Genomic DNA, 16,965 nt, shown 5'->3' with positions numbered 1-16,965 from the left:
GGAGGACAGATTCGTCGGCCGCATTTGGAGGAGCCTCCGTATTGGGACAGCCTCCGACGCACCGCTGTGACGTAATCGGTCTTCAAATCCAGCCTCCGTAGGCTGCAGCCCCTGAATTGGGACACAGCTAAAGTCTGTGCATGCCACTGTGCTGTTTTATTTTGAAGTCATACTGCCAACTACTGGCCTGGCATGTATACTGCAATATTTCCAGTCATTTTTTGTAGTTTTGAGCGAATAGTTTTTTTAAAAATGTAATTTTTTATGTATGGATCCTGTTGCTGTCTGCAAAGAGACTGAAAATCTGCCTTTTTTACTTTTTACTTCATCCCAGCACAGATGACGTTAGCTGGCTTGGAAGAACAACTGAAGTAAGATGAGGTACCACCTATTCTGCATCTGTTTGATAATGTCAAATTGTTCTTTCTGGCTGATGCATCAAAGTTTTGCATATGTCCTTGTGATTTTGATGAGTTTTCCCTTTGCTTTGCTTTGTTAAACAACTCCAATGTATATTTGTAAATCACGTTTGGAGCTGATATCTGGCCTGCACATATCTCTGTGTGCCATCTTATCATCTCTCTCAAAATGTGCGTTTTCAGGTGTCTGTCAGAGCCAGCAACTAATTACCTCCTGATTAAATATCTTGTGTATCAACTCACTTCCACGAGTGTCTGTATGATTGAAAATTTACAGGAGGGAGCCTATGACTCATGAGTGACTCATATTGTGTTCAAGCAAAGGTCTTGGAGAAATCATGACAGCATGTGCTGGTTCCAAAAACACTGAAGCTTCAACAGATCAGAAAAATCTGCACAAAGGGAATAGACACACTTTCAGAGTCTCAGCAAAGAATAAACAGAATATAATCTGCTTCACAACAGCTTCATATATTGCCTGGTTTCTGTAAGTCCATCACTTGGATGAGATCTCATTCATGATTTTGCCCTGCAGGTTTTTTTCCCTGTGTTCTGTCTTGTTAGAGGAGTATTGAGTTTGTTCACTCTGTTTCAGAGAAATGTGATTTGTTGGATGTTTTTTGCACATTTGAAGTGAGTTTAAATAATTAACTTAAGCCAAAGTGAGTGCATCACCTGCAGTGAAAGGCATTCGGCACAGGTAGCCTGAGAACTGAAAATGAAGTTATGCTTCTTGCCGCTGAGGATGAATTTGCAGCAAAATGCATTTAAGCGTACTGTGCTGTTATAGATATTTTTACTGCTTCACCTCAGTTTGACACTTTGTTTATCTTCTCATCTTTTTTCTCAGTTTTTATTTTAAAAAAGACTCTTAACATACCAACGCAAGCACAGCATGCAGAAAAACACAGCTCAAGTACTGCCAGAGGAGTGCCGTCTGAGGGCTGGAATTATATAAAATAAAAGTTACTTCAAAAAAAGTGTTTTGGTAGTTGAGACTTTTTCAAAGAGGCTGAAACTTCAAATCCTGTCCAGAGCTATGTTGCTTAGCTTCAGTTGGGGTACCTAAGCTGAACTCTGCCTGCATTTAAAGCTCTTTTATGCCTATGTTTGTTGCCTGTTTGTATTCTGCGTTTATTTCAACAATTCTTCATTTTATGGATGCTTACAGAAATGGACATTGCAGTACCAAAGTATCAAAGGGGCAGTGTTGAGCAGTGAAGCCAACAGTTCAAGCCTGACCAGCAAAACATAAAAAAGAGGAAAACTTTGGAAAATAGCTACTTCTGTATTTCACACTCTTGCCTTGATATCTGACAGAGCAACTGAACACAAAGATCTCAAACGAAGAGAAGTGCATGCCCACTTACATGATGTTGCTGTCCCACAGTGCACAGTAAGGGTTCATGGTTCCCTGGAAGACAGCAAAAGGACAAAATGTTTACAAAGCCAGCAATGGCAGTAACTGATCATCATTATCATCATCATTAGAAATAACTGTTTGTCCTTTATGAAGATCTTTTGAAAGTCTGTTTCATGGTTCATGTAAACTGGAGCGTTGAGTTAACTATCAGACACACAGACACTTGCTGACACACTCAGACTTTCATGCACTTTATCTCCAAGAAGAATAAAGAGCCTGGATCATAAAAGGGATTGTCCGTGTAATTATCTGACTGCAGCGCACTCTCCTGACACCAGCTGCTTGTGAATTAATTATCGACCCAATTAGCCAGCGTTGTGTGTTGCCTGATGTGAGGTGAACAGTCCAACCGACAAAACAGATCAAAACTCTATTCTGCAGACGCAGAATGTAAAACTAGCTTACAAGACATTTGAACACTGAAACATACAAAAGACGATTCATATCAACAAAAAAAAAAAAAAAGAATAAGTAATACCCTTTTAAATCAGCAGAGGGTGCAACCAGCCCTTACGCCTAACTCTAGTGAAGCCCATCTCATCTTTAAGGTCTGTAGCTAAATACAGGCCTATAGTCACAGTTGTAGCAGATGACAGCTCGGCATCATGCCAAAATAAAACTGCTGACCATTTTAGCACATTTTTATCCATTAAAGATGGCTTAAAAGTCAAACTCTTTAAAAGCTTAAACATCAACTGATATATTTAAACCCATTAAAAAAGTTAAGACAAAGCTGTTATAAAACCAAGTACTGAATCAAAACCTGTTGTGTTGTATTGGATTGTACCTTACTGTATCATGTCATCCAGTATCACATCTCACTGCATCATGTCATACTGTATTGTTTTTTACTGTATGAAATCTTATTTTATTGTACAGTAACATATTCCAAAGCAACCTAACTGAATGTAATTATAGCATACTGTAACAAAGGAAGATGGGATATAACATAAAATAAATAAAATTATCATATCTCTCTTTATCAAACTGCTTTGTTATGTACTGTATGGAGTCCTGTCATACCTGTTGTAAAATATTAAATCTTATCATACTGTATTGTGTCTTATTGTATGGTAACATACTGTATCATATTTTAACACAACAAAATGTGAATCATATTAACACAAGCGACTCAGCATTGAATCCTAATATTTTGTAACATAATGTAGCGTAAGGTAACAAAACATAAGGTAACATAATGTACAGTACTTTATCACATCGTATCATATCATACTGTACAAGCTGTACTATATCATATTGTATTTTTTCATATTGTATAGTTTTGCATTGTATTGTACCTTGATGTAATCTCTAGCAATGTGTGCTGTTCATTCTTATTCTAAGTTGAATATTTCTGAAGTGTTCAGTGAACACCTTAGTTTGGGACAAACTTTATTATACTGGATAGTATGACATCAGATCATGCTGTATTGTATGCATGTATCAATACAATAGCCTACTTGGGTGGGCAATCAAAATGCCAGATACAAACCAAGGTAGTTCCTCTATGAAATAAAATAAAATAAAATAAAATAAAATAAAATAAAAAAAAATAAAATAAAATAAAATACAATACAATAAAAGCAATAATAATAAATACTGTTTCATATCATATTGTTCTGTATCTTGAATCATATTGCAGAGAGTCTGTCAACTCCTGTCATTTTGTACACTGTTTTTTTCTGTTATGCGTTGATGTGTCTTCGTATCTTAGCTGGGGCCCTATAAAATGAATAATACAGGAATTTCTCAAAAAGAAACTGTTTAACTGCTGATTTGTATGAAGTGTAAGTGGCGTCCTTACATTTGTCAGATGAGCCAGTTCAATCTCCAGGTGGGAGTCGGTTGCCTTGGGCTCAGGTCTCACAGTCACAGCAATGACCTTGGAGTTCACTACTGTGTGGTTCCTGAGTCAAACAAAGATGAGAGGATTCAAATTCAAAGACACTTTTTAATTTTCAGACGCTGTCAAAGAATAAAAACCCACTTTCTACTACAGGGAAGTGAAGAAGCTGCTGGTGTTTGATGTATGCACTTCACTGCATTAGCATACTGTATTTCCATTTAAAGGTTACATGGAGCTTATAGATGGAGAGGATGAGCATCAGACAACATTCACAGTGTTCAAAGCTTTAACCCTGGTTTAATTTCAAACACCTGAGGTCTCTTTTGATGCTCTGTGAAGGGATCAGATTTAAGAGTACAGTCAGAGACTTATAGGGGGATCTATAGGGAACACTGGTATCAAACATCACATTCCTGGTTCTGTGAAGATTTTTAATGCTCACTCATCTAAACATCTAAAATTTAGAGCACAGGTCCTCCTGACTCATTCTTAAATTCAAAGAGTTTCAGCCAAAGAAATTTTCTCTGGAGTAGCATGCAGAGAAATACTGACCGAAATATCAAACACTCAATAATAAGAGGATTTAAAAAGCTGCCCATTTGATGTCAAAGCAGATATACAGGATGTCTGCCAGTAATGGTGCTCAAAACACCCAGGCCGCGCAGAAAACTAAGAGCCTGAATCAAAGGTTCACCTGAAATGAGTGACATGTTTCTTTCAAACTATCTCTTTGCAAATCTCTTATTGTAGTCTTGTTTCAAAACCCATCTCCAGTTATTGTACAGCTGACAGAAAATCTTTGTTATTAGAAGATGAAACCTATCAGCACTTCCCACCAGGAGAAGAACCTGTCAGATTCACAAAGAAGAGCTAAGGTGAAACTGCAGCAGCCCTCTTTTCCGGCAGCACCACTTAAAATGAGAATATTTTCATCTGACTCTGTCATACAGTACGAGTCAGTTTCTCTGAGACTTATTTAAAAATCGATACAGAGAAAAGATGCATTTTCCAGCTCTCTGCTCTAAGTGCAGAGAAAGACTGAGGACATTTGGCGGCAAAGAAAAAAGCTGTTTCCTTTTAGGAAACTTCAACAGCTTCAATCTGGCAAGAAAAATCTGCAAGTTTGGATGCACTTCAGGTCTGATAATGGCTCCAGTGTTGGAAATAATAGTCCAGCAAAAAGTGATAAAGTTTGTTTTCTGTTTTTTATTGATTTATGCCCTTATTATTTTGTTACTCATCTCTTCTCCACATACAAACCAAGGATTCAAAATTTTCTAAACAGTCAAAACAGAAAACTTACAGAAATCTGTTTTCGGTCTGACTGAAAACAGATTTTGCTGTACAAATTTACAGTTTTTAATTCAATTCAAAGAACTCACCCTGCTATAATAAAACACTTACTGGAAAAATCTGCTGTTTATGTAGTGTGCAGTTTCAAATTAAACGGACACCCACAGTCTTATCCTTTCAGAATAAAGGCATATAAGCCCAAAAATATAACTTCAAAAAGAGGAATGATCCAGTATTGTTACTGATGGTCTCATATTTTGTTTTGTTGGTCATAAAATGCATCAATTTTAATGCTAGTCTGCTTCACAACCAACTGAAAACTCCTCACAATAGTTTGGAAGTGGTTGAAAGTGGTAGATAAAAAACAGATCATAGAAAGCTAACAATCCTCATGCCGCTCTTTTCTCAAATCCAACAGTTTCTCCTCAGTCTGCTTGTCCTCCGGTTAGTCTGGAGAGACCGGGCTCCAGAGTCCCAGTATGAGCCCATCTCCACATGTGGGCAGAGAGCTGCTGCTCCACCTGTGACAGCTGGCCTAGCAGGGCCTGGAATGACCGCTCCGTCCTTGGGACTCTGGTGCCAGGGACTTGTTGAACGGAGTGTGACACCAGGTGTTTGTTTGACGGCCTCATGTCGCTTTTCCAGGGACTGATGTCATCCTTAATTAAGCACATTTCCACCGCTGTAGTGCTTCATTTGCTTAATCAAGTACATTCATTTATAAAGTTTCATGTTCAAAAGCGTAAAAATGTAAGTATACTAGCCGTCTGCTTCTTTCTCTTTGAACAAGTTTCAACACAGGCAAAACAAAGAGAGCTTTCTGCTGCTCTGCTCCAAACTGAAACTCACCGCCTGAGGATATCAAACTGAACCACTCTCTGGGTATTTTGAAGGCACTGTGAGGAGTTTTGAACTGATTTTAAAACAGTCTCACTCTTATACTGATGTCTCTACATGACCTACATAGTAAAATGAGATTATCAGGGACAGGCTGGTTGTTTTTTGCACTGAATATTGAAGTCAGATTACAACAACAAACTAGATAATAATACATTTTGTTTAGAGGCGCCTTTCGAAACACTGAAGGTCAACTTGGAAGGCAGAGTTAAAAATGAAGACAATGATAAAATCAACAATTTAAACCAGACAAATTTTCGCTGTATATGCATGCTTCAGAAGATATATTTTGAGAATGGACTTGAATAGTGGAAGAGACTCAATGCTACAGATGTCTGATGGGTTGGAGTTACAGAGGTGGTGGGAAGAGGAGCTAAAGGCTCTGGACCCCATGATGGTCAGGTATAAGCAAGAGGTGCAGTAAGGCAAATGGAAGAAGACCTGACAAGACACACATAAGGGTGGGTGTGTTAGTGTGTATGAGTTCATAGAGGTGTGGAAGAGCAAGGTCACTGATGGCCTTAAAGTGAGGAATATAATCTAGGAATTGATATAATATTTGACTGGCAGTCAAACAGCTGAAGGACAGGAGGAGTGATGTCCTGGTGATGATGCGAGTGGCAGAGTCCTGAACCGGTTAAAGTTTATGGAGAGACTTGCAGAGGAGACCAAAAAGAAGAGAATTGCAGTGGTCGATGCAGGGTGTGACCAGGGTTAGAGGAAGAATGGAGGGGCTGCTGGGAGTTAGAGACAGGCAGAGGTGATTAATGTTTTAAGGAAGGAAGTGTAACGATTGATGTGAGCTTGGAATGACAGTGTGCTGTCCAAGATGACACCCTGACTCTTATCCTGAGGGGAGGGAGAAACTGAGTAGTTATCAATGTTTATGGAAAAGTTCTGTGATTTGGTACCAATGAGGAGGACCTCAGATTTATTGCTGTTGAGTTTCAGAAAGTTGGAGGAGAACCATGGTTTTATTTCCCAGAGGTGGGCGGGAGAGTGGAGGATGGTTTGGAGGAGAGGTAGAGCTGGGTGTCTTCTGCATAGAAGTTGAAATTGATGTTGCATTTCCAGAAGATAAAACCAAGAGAAAGTAGATAAAAGATGAATAGAAGGTGCCCTAATACAGAACCCTGAGGAACACCTGGCGTGATAGGGATTTGGTGGTTTTGAGTTGGATGAACTGAGTGAAATGAAGTCTTCTTCTGGTTTTGTCCGAAGGAGTCACTAGAACATGAACCACAACATAAAAACACCTAACAGGTTAAAAGGAAACTGAAGACGGGTCTCTGTCATCGGTCTTTTAAATTTTGAATAATTGAAATACACTGATTGCTGTTTATTACCCTTGTGTTCAGAGGAGTTTTATTATCCATCCATTAATTTATGTGTCGTTCTATAGAGTGTTGGACCTCTTAATTGTCTTGGTACGTTGGACTGATAAACTATTGGTTACAATTTATTCCTTATCCAAGACTTTTCTGTGTCAGTTTTTATTTTGCTTGGTTTTTGAAGCACCTTTTTAACCTATGTTTTTGAAAGCACTATATAGATAAAGTCATAATAATGGTCATCAATATACCACTTTTTCCCTGTTGGGGTCACAGCTGTTACTGGTTGAAAGGCATATTTCAAGCCCATAACAGGGAGCTCTTTTTTGTATTTTGTTTAATTAGTTTTCAATAACTCGCTCAGTACCTTCTTCTTTCTGATTTAGTTGAAAGTATAATACTATTTCTTGCTAGTAAAGTTGATTTCTCCTGCTAGCACGTTTTTTCTGCTGTTCAGAAAAACAGGTTTTATGTTTCCTCTCCCCTCTGTTGAGTCTTATAATTTCATTTCTTTGAAGTGTGACATTTCAAGGACGGTGGACTCAGCCACAGCCTGGTTTTAAAGACTTGATTTACTGATCTGAATAAAAATGGACACCTCTGTACCTTGCAGAGGATTAAGCCTCTAAAAACTAGAAAAAACAGGAAATTTAAACAAGAATAAAAGATGCCCTTACTTTGGTGAAGGTAGCATGAGTCCGAGTGTCTTGTAGAGGACAGTTCCCAAAATGAAGACAGGTGATCCTTCCATATCTGCAGGGAGACATCAAAACTAAATGAACTCTGTGGAGAAGTGTAGAGATAAGACACTTTCTTTTTGAAAGAATCATCCAACTCATTAAACGAGCCGACCTCAGCTGGCAGACTTTACATCAATTTGAAGCAAACATTCTTAGTCTACATACTGTATATGTTGAATATTGGAAGCTGTGCTGTCCAATAACAAGGAGGATTTTCATAATTGAAAGGAAAGTTTTAATTGGGAGTAACACTTGGCTTATGTAAACTTGTTAGTTCACAGTGCCAGCGCAGTTTCTGCCAATAACACTTAAAAAAAAAAAAAAAAACTTTCCAAGGAGCACTTCTCACTTTTTTTGTGCAGACTACAGAAGAGCTAAAGCCCCTGATGGAATCAGCGTCTTACAATCTAAGTTACCTCGGATTATGCACATGGCACAAACGCCTGATCAATCCCTCGTTTTGTAATCATCAATAAATTCAAGATAAGACTGATTACACCAATTAACCAAATTGTCTGGCTTGGATTGTGGTGTATAGAGTGGTGACTGGCAGCGTCTAAAAGATGCTGAGTCAAAGGAAACTTGGTGACAAAACAAGCACAGCGGAGTAGACTGTTTTGTTTTAAGCTTGTAGCATTAGTTCACTCCTAAAAAGAGCTACAACATCAAACATGAAGCGATAAATTCTGCAGGAGAGATTTGACTGTGAGAAATTCTTTTGGAAGATTTCAGACAGAATAGTTCAAATTGCATTATTAAACTATGGATGAGAAGTTTGGAGTTTTTGCTTCTAATGCCATCATCATTTTATATCACTTCATCTCGCATTTCAGTTCTCTTTTACCCTGTTGATGTTAGTTAAAATTTTTCGTAATTAAAGCCAATGTGTCCGTATTATCTGTGTTTGTGGCCGTGAGTCCCAGAGGAAACTGCGCTGATCTGGAAATCGTATCCGTAAAATATATTCAGTCACAAACCTGCTGACTGGGAAACAAAGAGGCCCTTTGGGATGACCACTTTATCTTCAGAGTTCCTGGCCCAGTCGACCATGCCTTTACGACCCTTCATGGGGAAGTTGATGTCAGTCATCACAGACACTGCAGGAAGTCTCTGGATGCTGGCCACTGCAGATATTAAACACAGGCAGGGAGAGAAATACTGAAGAGACTTCAAAGCATCATGAGGCTGTAGATTGTCTCGTGCAGAATCATTCAGGTTCTATTCATCAATCATTGGGAATAAAAAAATGGAACAGCAGCATGTTTAATAATCATAGAACACATAAAATACACGCCAACAACCACCTTTGTTACATTTAGAAGATGTCAAGATGTTTGTGGTTTTTAACATGAGGTATACTTTGGCTGAGAGTAAACCAAATCACCATCATTAAGCCATATTTTTCCAAACAGATTTAAAATGTTATTTTTCCTCCTAGCTGACTAATAAAGTTTTCAAACCAGGACAAAGAGGGAAGACGGTTATCAGACAGCTGGAGTAAAATATGAGTGTGTCAATCCATGAATCCCCTCCAAACTGATCAGGAAGAAGTTAAGAGAAATTTGCAGTTAGACAAGGAATTAGAGGAATTCTGCTGCATGTGCTGGGGTTCAAAGATGGAACTGAATGTTGTGTATTTAACAATAAACAGTTTCTCCACAGGATTTTATGTGAAAAAATTTGAATTAACCCTACCATGAAATTTTGAAAACCCTACATGTCTGGAAACACTTTGATTTTATTTATTTCTTTATTTAGGATGTTTTAAGCGACAACAACATAAAAATGGGTAGTGTAACTTTGGATGTGATAACTCCTCCTCCAGCCCCTGATGTAAGCTCATTAACACTTTACCCAAGAAGTCCGCAAATTTCATAACACTTAGGTAAAAGTTTTTTCTATTTTTTTTTAATAACCCATGAAATTTAATGAGAATTTGGTGAAAATTAGCAAATAACTTCTGGCCAGATTCTGTTTTGCAATATGCCCATACTCGCAGTGTTTATCATAATCAGGTATGATGTATCATTTAAAACATTATAGGCCTAATCATGAATGTTTATCATTTTGCATGTGATCTCAATTATGCATATCAACACACTTGGCACTAAAGGACTTGGTGAAATTAAATAAATAGCTAACTATTGACTGCTTATTGGGAAATGGAATTATACACATAACATTTCAAAGGTAAACTATCAGAGGAAACAATGAACCTAACTTCTGTATTTAAGAACAAAGCAGCTATTTATCACCTGCTTCTCTGGAAATAGCAGAAGCATTGGGATACTAAAAACATTTTGTGGTGGATTGTGATTTAATTTCAAATAATTTATTTCCTAATCGTCACCTTTTTACCTTGCAATTTGGAGTAAATTTCAAAGAAACGGGAAAAAACAGTAACCTACCAATTGTGACTTGCGACAATAAATTTGGACATTATTTTAAGAAGTTACGTGCTAATTTCAAAGAAATAAGAAAAAACTTTGTCTAATTGTTACCTAAGTGTGATGAAATTTGGAGACCTCTAAAGTAAAGTATAACCGTAAGCTCTTCGTTAATCTATACAAGGAAGAAGTTGCTGCTTCTCTGGAACTGTTTTTTTCTGGCTTGGAAGCAGATCTTTAAGAGTCAAAACCTAAAGAACTGGTGCCTCATCAGGCACTGGGTCAGGACCAGCAATGGAAAAGGGGTAGGAGATACTTAAAGCAGAGCTACTGAGCCATTTGCACCAATGTTTCAGAAAAGAATGTCTGAATTTTATCAGTGATGGCATGCACTGTTAGGCTTTGGCATTTTTTACAGTTTGAACGCGTAGGTTTTTTTCATAACTGTCCTTGTTTTGAATCCGATCAAATCCCAAATTTTCATTAATCAGATTTTGAAAAGTTCCAATTTCCTGTCTACTATCCTACATCCTCAAAGTGATGCGGTATTGAACTTTTGCTGCATTGTTATATCACTCACTCTGGACTGACGGAGCATTATCCTGTTTTCACCTACTAAATCTGTGCCTGAATGTTGCAGATTAGAGCCAAACAGAGCTGAAACTTTCATCCTTCAGAGGTTGTGCAACAACACCTCTTCTGTGCTCTTTGAAGGGCACAATCTGTAATCCATATATAAACCAAAAACTACTCCTACAGCTCAAGTTGTAAAGTATCACACCCAAATTGCGAGGCAGGTCTTTCAATACTCTGGCTAACACCACAAAACAATGGCACGGAGTTGCCAAAATGCATGGGTCAGATTGAGACAAAATTATTTGATGATGAGTGTGACAAAACACAAAAATATGCCAATTTATTTGTCAGGCTGACTTTTGTGTCAATAAGCAGGTAATTCCGCACCCTTAAATAGGCCTTAAATATGTTTATGTACACATTTAGCACAATAAGCAAACTCAAAGCCACATCTGGCAACTGGCAGACAGTTAATCTCCTTAATCACTCGTACCGTCTCTCACCTCCCCTCAGAGGTGCTATAAAAGGCCAGTCTTTGCACTAAAGCAATGACAAGCAAAATTCCCAGGATCAACTGAAAAGGCCTCTGCATTACAAGGAGGAGGATAAAGCTGTGCTGTTCTTTACCTGCTATCACATCCAGTCCCCGTTCAGGTGGTGCTGCAGCAAGGGGAACCTGAGGCTAATCCTCCCATTGATGCAAAACCTCTATTGTTCCTCCCGCTCTGCCAATAATACAATTTGAATCCTGGCATGACTCCATGTTTGAGTGAAATCTGTGACAGAAGGTGTGTCTGTGTGTTTGGGATGATCCAGCAGCGGGCATGAAATCACAGGGCACCACGAGACCTGGAATTTGCAAAGAGGCCTGTTCACAGAGCAGATGTTCGGAGCAAGAACAGTAAGTGTGTGTGTATGTGTGTATGTGTGTATCAGTGGGTTTAGTCACACTGTGAAACACAACAGGGTGCTAGGAATAGTTCTGGGTAATTCTGCAGGTAAATGGGGCTTTGCACTTGCCTGATGGGGCCAGACAGCACAAATAAAGCGATCATTTTCGATTCTGATGCTCCCAAACAGCAATTCACCGCACTAAGTGTATTCTGTATGGCTCATTTTCATAAAAGGGAATTATAGCCTGCTCATTACATCCAAATGTGTTCATGAGAGGTTCAGCATTAAGTTAACCATCAAAGTCTGACAACATAAACATTTTGCACAGACAACAAATTAATGACCTTTGCAGCTGTTGTGTCTGTAATCGCTGTTAATCACTATTTATGTGCAGATATTCTCCCTGCCATGACGTAAAGCCAGAACCATAAGTCAAAAGTGCATGATTTACTTCTCCTTTAAAGCTGTATTAATTCTCCAACATGTCCCAAGCTGCACTTTGTCCTCAGAGTGTTTGCTCATGAGGGGAGAGAATAACTTCCTGGAGTGGAGAGCATTTAGCAATCAAGGTTATTTGACTAAAAGTGGGAGGACAGAGGACGATGCACCGGTGACAGCCAGTATTTATCTAGGTGTCAAGAGGCTGCCATAAATTAGTGACGAAATGATGCCGCAATATCTTACTCAGCCAGATGCTCTGCGCTTGGCTTCCACCGATAGATCCACAAAACTTTCCATTCCTTTAATCAAAAGGTCCATGTGGCCACAGAGGCACGGCGGTGCGAGAATTACTGCGTGGCTAGCTACCAAAGTCTGTGCTGTGTCCAGAGGTAAAATGATTACCCTGAGAACTCCCTCTGCTCCCTGTCTGCTCGCCTCACTCATGTTTTACCAAAAGACGGAGCTGCTTTACTCACAGACTTCTGAACATGTAGTTATATAAGACTGGATTAATAAACACCTTCTGTCTGCAAGTCTGATTTTTGGCAACCATGAAACACTCTTATTTTCTCTGGAGTTCACAACAATCACACTGAGCATGTAGTCTGCTCTCACATTGAGAAACTCTTCCTATAACACCTTTATACTTTTTTCACCAGCAGCCATTTTGATTCTTGCCAGAGGCGACTCATTACCACCACATCTTCAGATTATCACACAGAAAGCCTTCAGTGCTAGAGATCTCTAGAAGGATTTTGCTTCAGGAATATGCCTACATTCTCTGAATGTATCATATTATTGCAGTCGACATGTGTTCCTCAAAGCTATTTACCAAAATAAGAACATAAGGGGTCCAAAGAGCTTTGCTATTCTATAGTAAACTTGCAAATGTACAGATTTTGAATGAGAAATAAACTATTGATGGCCTCGGATTACTCTACACTGAAGCTTTTTACTGCTGCTTATTGATTTTGATGCACCTAAGAAATGTTTCCCTTCTTCTACATGTTCCTAATACTGCAACAGAACTATTTATTTTAGTCATTCTTTATGTACTGAATGTGTTTATTTTTGTGCAAACACATTGTTATTTAGTGTTTGGTGTCTTGGGTGACATAATTCTGCTTTCCCTGTGACATGTGTCTGTCTGACAAAAAAATACAATTAAAACAGGTTCTGTCAAATAATATGAAAGCCCAGTTTTGCCAGGTGAAAAAAACTTGCCCTAATGAAAAAATGAGGAATTGAAATTACAAGATAATAAAAAAAAGTTTTGAGATATACAAGATAAAAAGCCAAAACTGTAGGATAAAATACATTGGAATTACAGATACTAAGTTGAAATTTCCTTAAAAGAGTCAGAATTACAAAGATCTGTCGAAGTTTCATTTAAAGTCAAAACTCTGAGATAAAAGTCAAAATTACAAGTTCATAGATAAAATAAGAAAAGCTATGATTAGATGAGATGCAATAAGATAATGCCTTTGTCCCAAAAAGGGAGATTTACAGAATTACAGACGCATTTTAGTATAAAAATATTTTAAAGCACAGTGAAAATGATAGAAATTAAAAAATGTAGATATAAAGTATTAGTCTAATTTTTTATACCAAGCTGACATTATGCAATAAAAAGTTGGAATAATGAAGCAAAAGGTCAAAATAACAAAATACTTAATCAAACTTATGAGATACTAAGTCATAAATAGTTAAAAATATAAGATACTCACATTCCCTTACTTTGCAGAACTTACATTCGCTTCCAATTTAACAATCTTTGGGTTTGTAGCATAGACTGTATAATGTCGGCTTAATCACAGCTCAAACTTTTTCTTTTGCATGAGAACAAGTCTCCCCATTTTTTTTTTAATTCCCTTGCATGAATGGGCTACTATGAAATATAGGAAGTTTGAATCCTATAAGACTTAGTTTTACATTGAAAAAGACAGGAAAGAGTGAAAGATATGCTGCTACACAAAGAAAAGTGCCAGTTTCATGTAGTTCAGCTTAATGACTCTTGCACAAGAATGGTGACAATCCAGCAGCAGCCCTGCATGCAGAAGTAAGTTTTACATTTTCTTTATCTAAAGTTAAAACAAACAATGAAATCTTTTTTTTTTTTTTTTCTACAGCACGTTTTGAATCTGTTAGCCTAATATCTGTCCCAGCATTTTCAGGCATTTCAGACCAGACCATGTGAGTTATTTGTCTTGATGGTGAAGGTCTTCGTTGCTATGCGGCTCATGAAGACCTGTGTTTAAATTTTAGTCTGTTTCACAACAATCCCTGCAATGCACACAACTCAGGCTTGAGTCAGAGAGTCACATTCTTGTGCAAACTTGTAAAAAACTAATCACTTAATTAAAAACTAACAAATTAAAAATTGATAGTTCCAGGAATGCGGCTCAACTCTTTGCTTCATTAACCTACACTCACATTGTTCAATTATGTATCACTGAGATAAGAAGCCTGAAACAAAATGTTTTCTTCTCTGAAACAACCTTTCAGAGTCAAGAGAACATCAGTGTGTGATAGAGATGGTTCAAAAGCGTCACCTTTCTTTAAGTATACATCTAAACATGCACGTACAGGTGTAACTTTGCTGAAACAATTAAAATAAACGACAAAGTTTTGCAGGTCATGACCAAACAATCATGATTAAAACTATAAAACAAAACAATAAATTAAAGTTTCGCAGTTGGAGTTTTCAGAATAATTAGAGGATGAGGGAAACTCATTTTATCTAAATCAGATTTGCAGCAGATTTTCCTGTTTAAACAAACTCAACCTTATCACTGTCCAACTACGGAGGCCCTGAAAGGACATGAATCAGAACATTTTCCATAAATTGGAGTCATTTATTATTTTTTTTCTTTAGAGCTCAACCATGTTCATTTATTATTTTTTTTTAGTAAAAATAATAACAAAAATAATAAATGTAAAAAGCTGATGATTGGAAATTCTTTCAGCAGTCTTGAAAAAACAAATACTTGTAAATATTTCTTAGCAATGTTGGGGAAATAATGCAAACTTTATGATGAAAGGCTGCAGCCAGTCTTTGAGGCAACTAGTGCACCATTGTACAGCCCAGATTTCATTTGACATAAAAATCAACAGTCGTTTAAATGTAGCAAGATGCAACAATAAATCACATTTTAGTTGAAAACTGGCAAAAGACAGTGTTTTTGGTGTACCATATCAGATATGTCATGGCTCTGTAAGTTGCACACACTGCATAAAATAAAGATAAACAGATGCAATGAAAAGTGACCCAAGATATATAGAAAATGGAAAGCCGCTGCCCTGAAATATACAAGAAAGGAAACAAGAAACACTTCAGTCAGTAACGTGGGTACAGTCTGTCCTGAATCAGTCAGCTGGTGCTGAAAACTAAATCCATCTATGTTGACCAAAAGATCCCCTGTCATATCATGTCTGACTGCTGGGAATAGTTTGATCCACTGTCTCGCAGACTTGAGAGTCCAGACAGTCACGTGTCGCACTAATGCAATAAGAGTCAAATATTTAACATTCAAGTTAAGCTCTTCATTCCACACTGCTGCTCAAGGAATTTGAGTAAATCTGGATAAAACACTTAAGTGTCAATTTGGAGTCCTCTGCTCAGAATGGACTGCATATTGTGTATGAATCAGGGGTCATGTGTTAATGCTTTTTGCAGCATTAAGAGGAGGCAATGGCAATGAGATTGGACGACAACCATTAAGCCAAATTGGAAGATGTATGAAAAAAAAAGAGAAGCGCAAAATTATTCTCTTATCTGAGGAAGAAGTCATTAAGACTTGGCATTTTGAAATGCATTCAAGCCTTATTTCCCAGTGTCCATTACTTAATTTGCCTCCCATAATGGCATTTTGATGGGAGCATTCATTTTACCGTGTTTGGTATGCAATTCTTGGGGGCTACCTATTCATCATTATGGAAATCATGCAACATAAAGAGGCTCTGAGTATGAGTGTTTGCCAGAAGTGGGTCAAATGTTAGCTATTGTAAAGAATACAAGAAAAAAAAAGAAACACCCTCCAGAGGAATTTTGCATACCAGCACAGCTGTACACGCTCACATTCACTTGCATGAATAAATCACAAGCGCAGTTCTATTATTCCATTCCAGTACGACACCATTTATGGCTGAGTAAGAAATGAAATGCCACAGAGACCTCAGATCATCTGAGAGGCTGTGCGACAGAAGCTAAAAGAACCCATGAGGAGAAATATCGCTCAGAGACTCACATCCTGGGACTGCTTTTTTTATTTTCCAAACAGGGGGGTGTTATAATCTGGACCATGATCAGCCAAGCAGAAACAATGTTTGCAAGCTCATTACAGCTGCAAAGAATAACTTCTAATTTCACTTCCAGTTTAATGGCCTTTAACAGAAACCCATGGTATGTTTTCTGTGATTGCACGGGGTGGCGACAATTATTTCTATCAATGTATGTCTGGGCACATGCTTTAACTTTTACAGGATGAAAGCAATTTTAGGAAAAAATAAAGCAAAAAGGAGCTGTTGCAGATTTTGTAACTTTCAAAACATCAATTTTTAAATGTATTTTGTTTTATTCATTAACCAAAAATGATAAAAAAATAGAAGTCTGTATTTTGTCAGCGCTTTCCTCCTGCAGGGAATCCAGCACTGCACACTCCTGATATTGAATTCTGTGTTAAACGTTTTCATAACAATTTTGCACATTAAGACCACAA

General features: G+C 37.7%; 1 protein-coding gene across 12 annotated transcripts in view; it reads right to left on the bottom strand.

Moving 5' to 3' along the window:
* Nucleotides 1–16,965, bottom strand: part of adgrb3 (adhesion G protein-coupled receptor B3) — a 147,878-nt gene that overhangs the window by 44,776 nt on the left and 86,137 nt on the right. For all 12 annotated transcript variants that reach the window (XM_074676652.1, XM_074676654.1, XM_074676647.1 and 9 more), the window contains 4 exons: nt 8,927–9,073; nt 7,887–7,962; nt 3,647–3,749; nt 1,790–1,833 (listed from right to left, as the gene is read on the bottom strand). In XM_074676652.1, the coding sequence (XP_074532753.1) occupies nt 1,790–1,833; nt 3,647–3,749; nt 7,887–7,962; nt 8,927–9,073 (370 nt within the window). The remainder of the gene's footprint in view (nt 1–1,789; nt 1,834–3,646; nt 3,750–7,886; nt 7,963–8,926; nt 9,074–16,965) is intronic.

Source organism: Halichoeres trimaculatus, unplaced genomic scaffold (genome assembly GCF_033239565.1).
Source record: "Halichoeres trimaculatus isolate MK-OKI-2021-1 unplaced genomic scaffold, fHalTri1.1 fHalTri1_scaffold_8, whole genome shotgun sequence".
Lineage (NCBI taxonomy): Eukaryota > Metazoa > Chordata > Actinopteri > Labriformes > Labridae > Halichoeres > Halichoeres trimaculatus.
The sequence above is the reverse complement of the archived record's forward strand: the minus strand, read 5'-3'. Positions and strand labels throughout refer to the sequence as shown.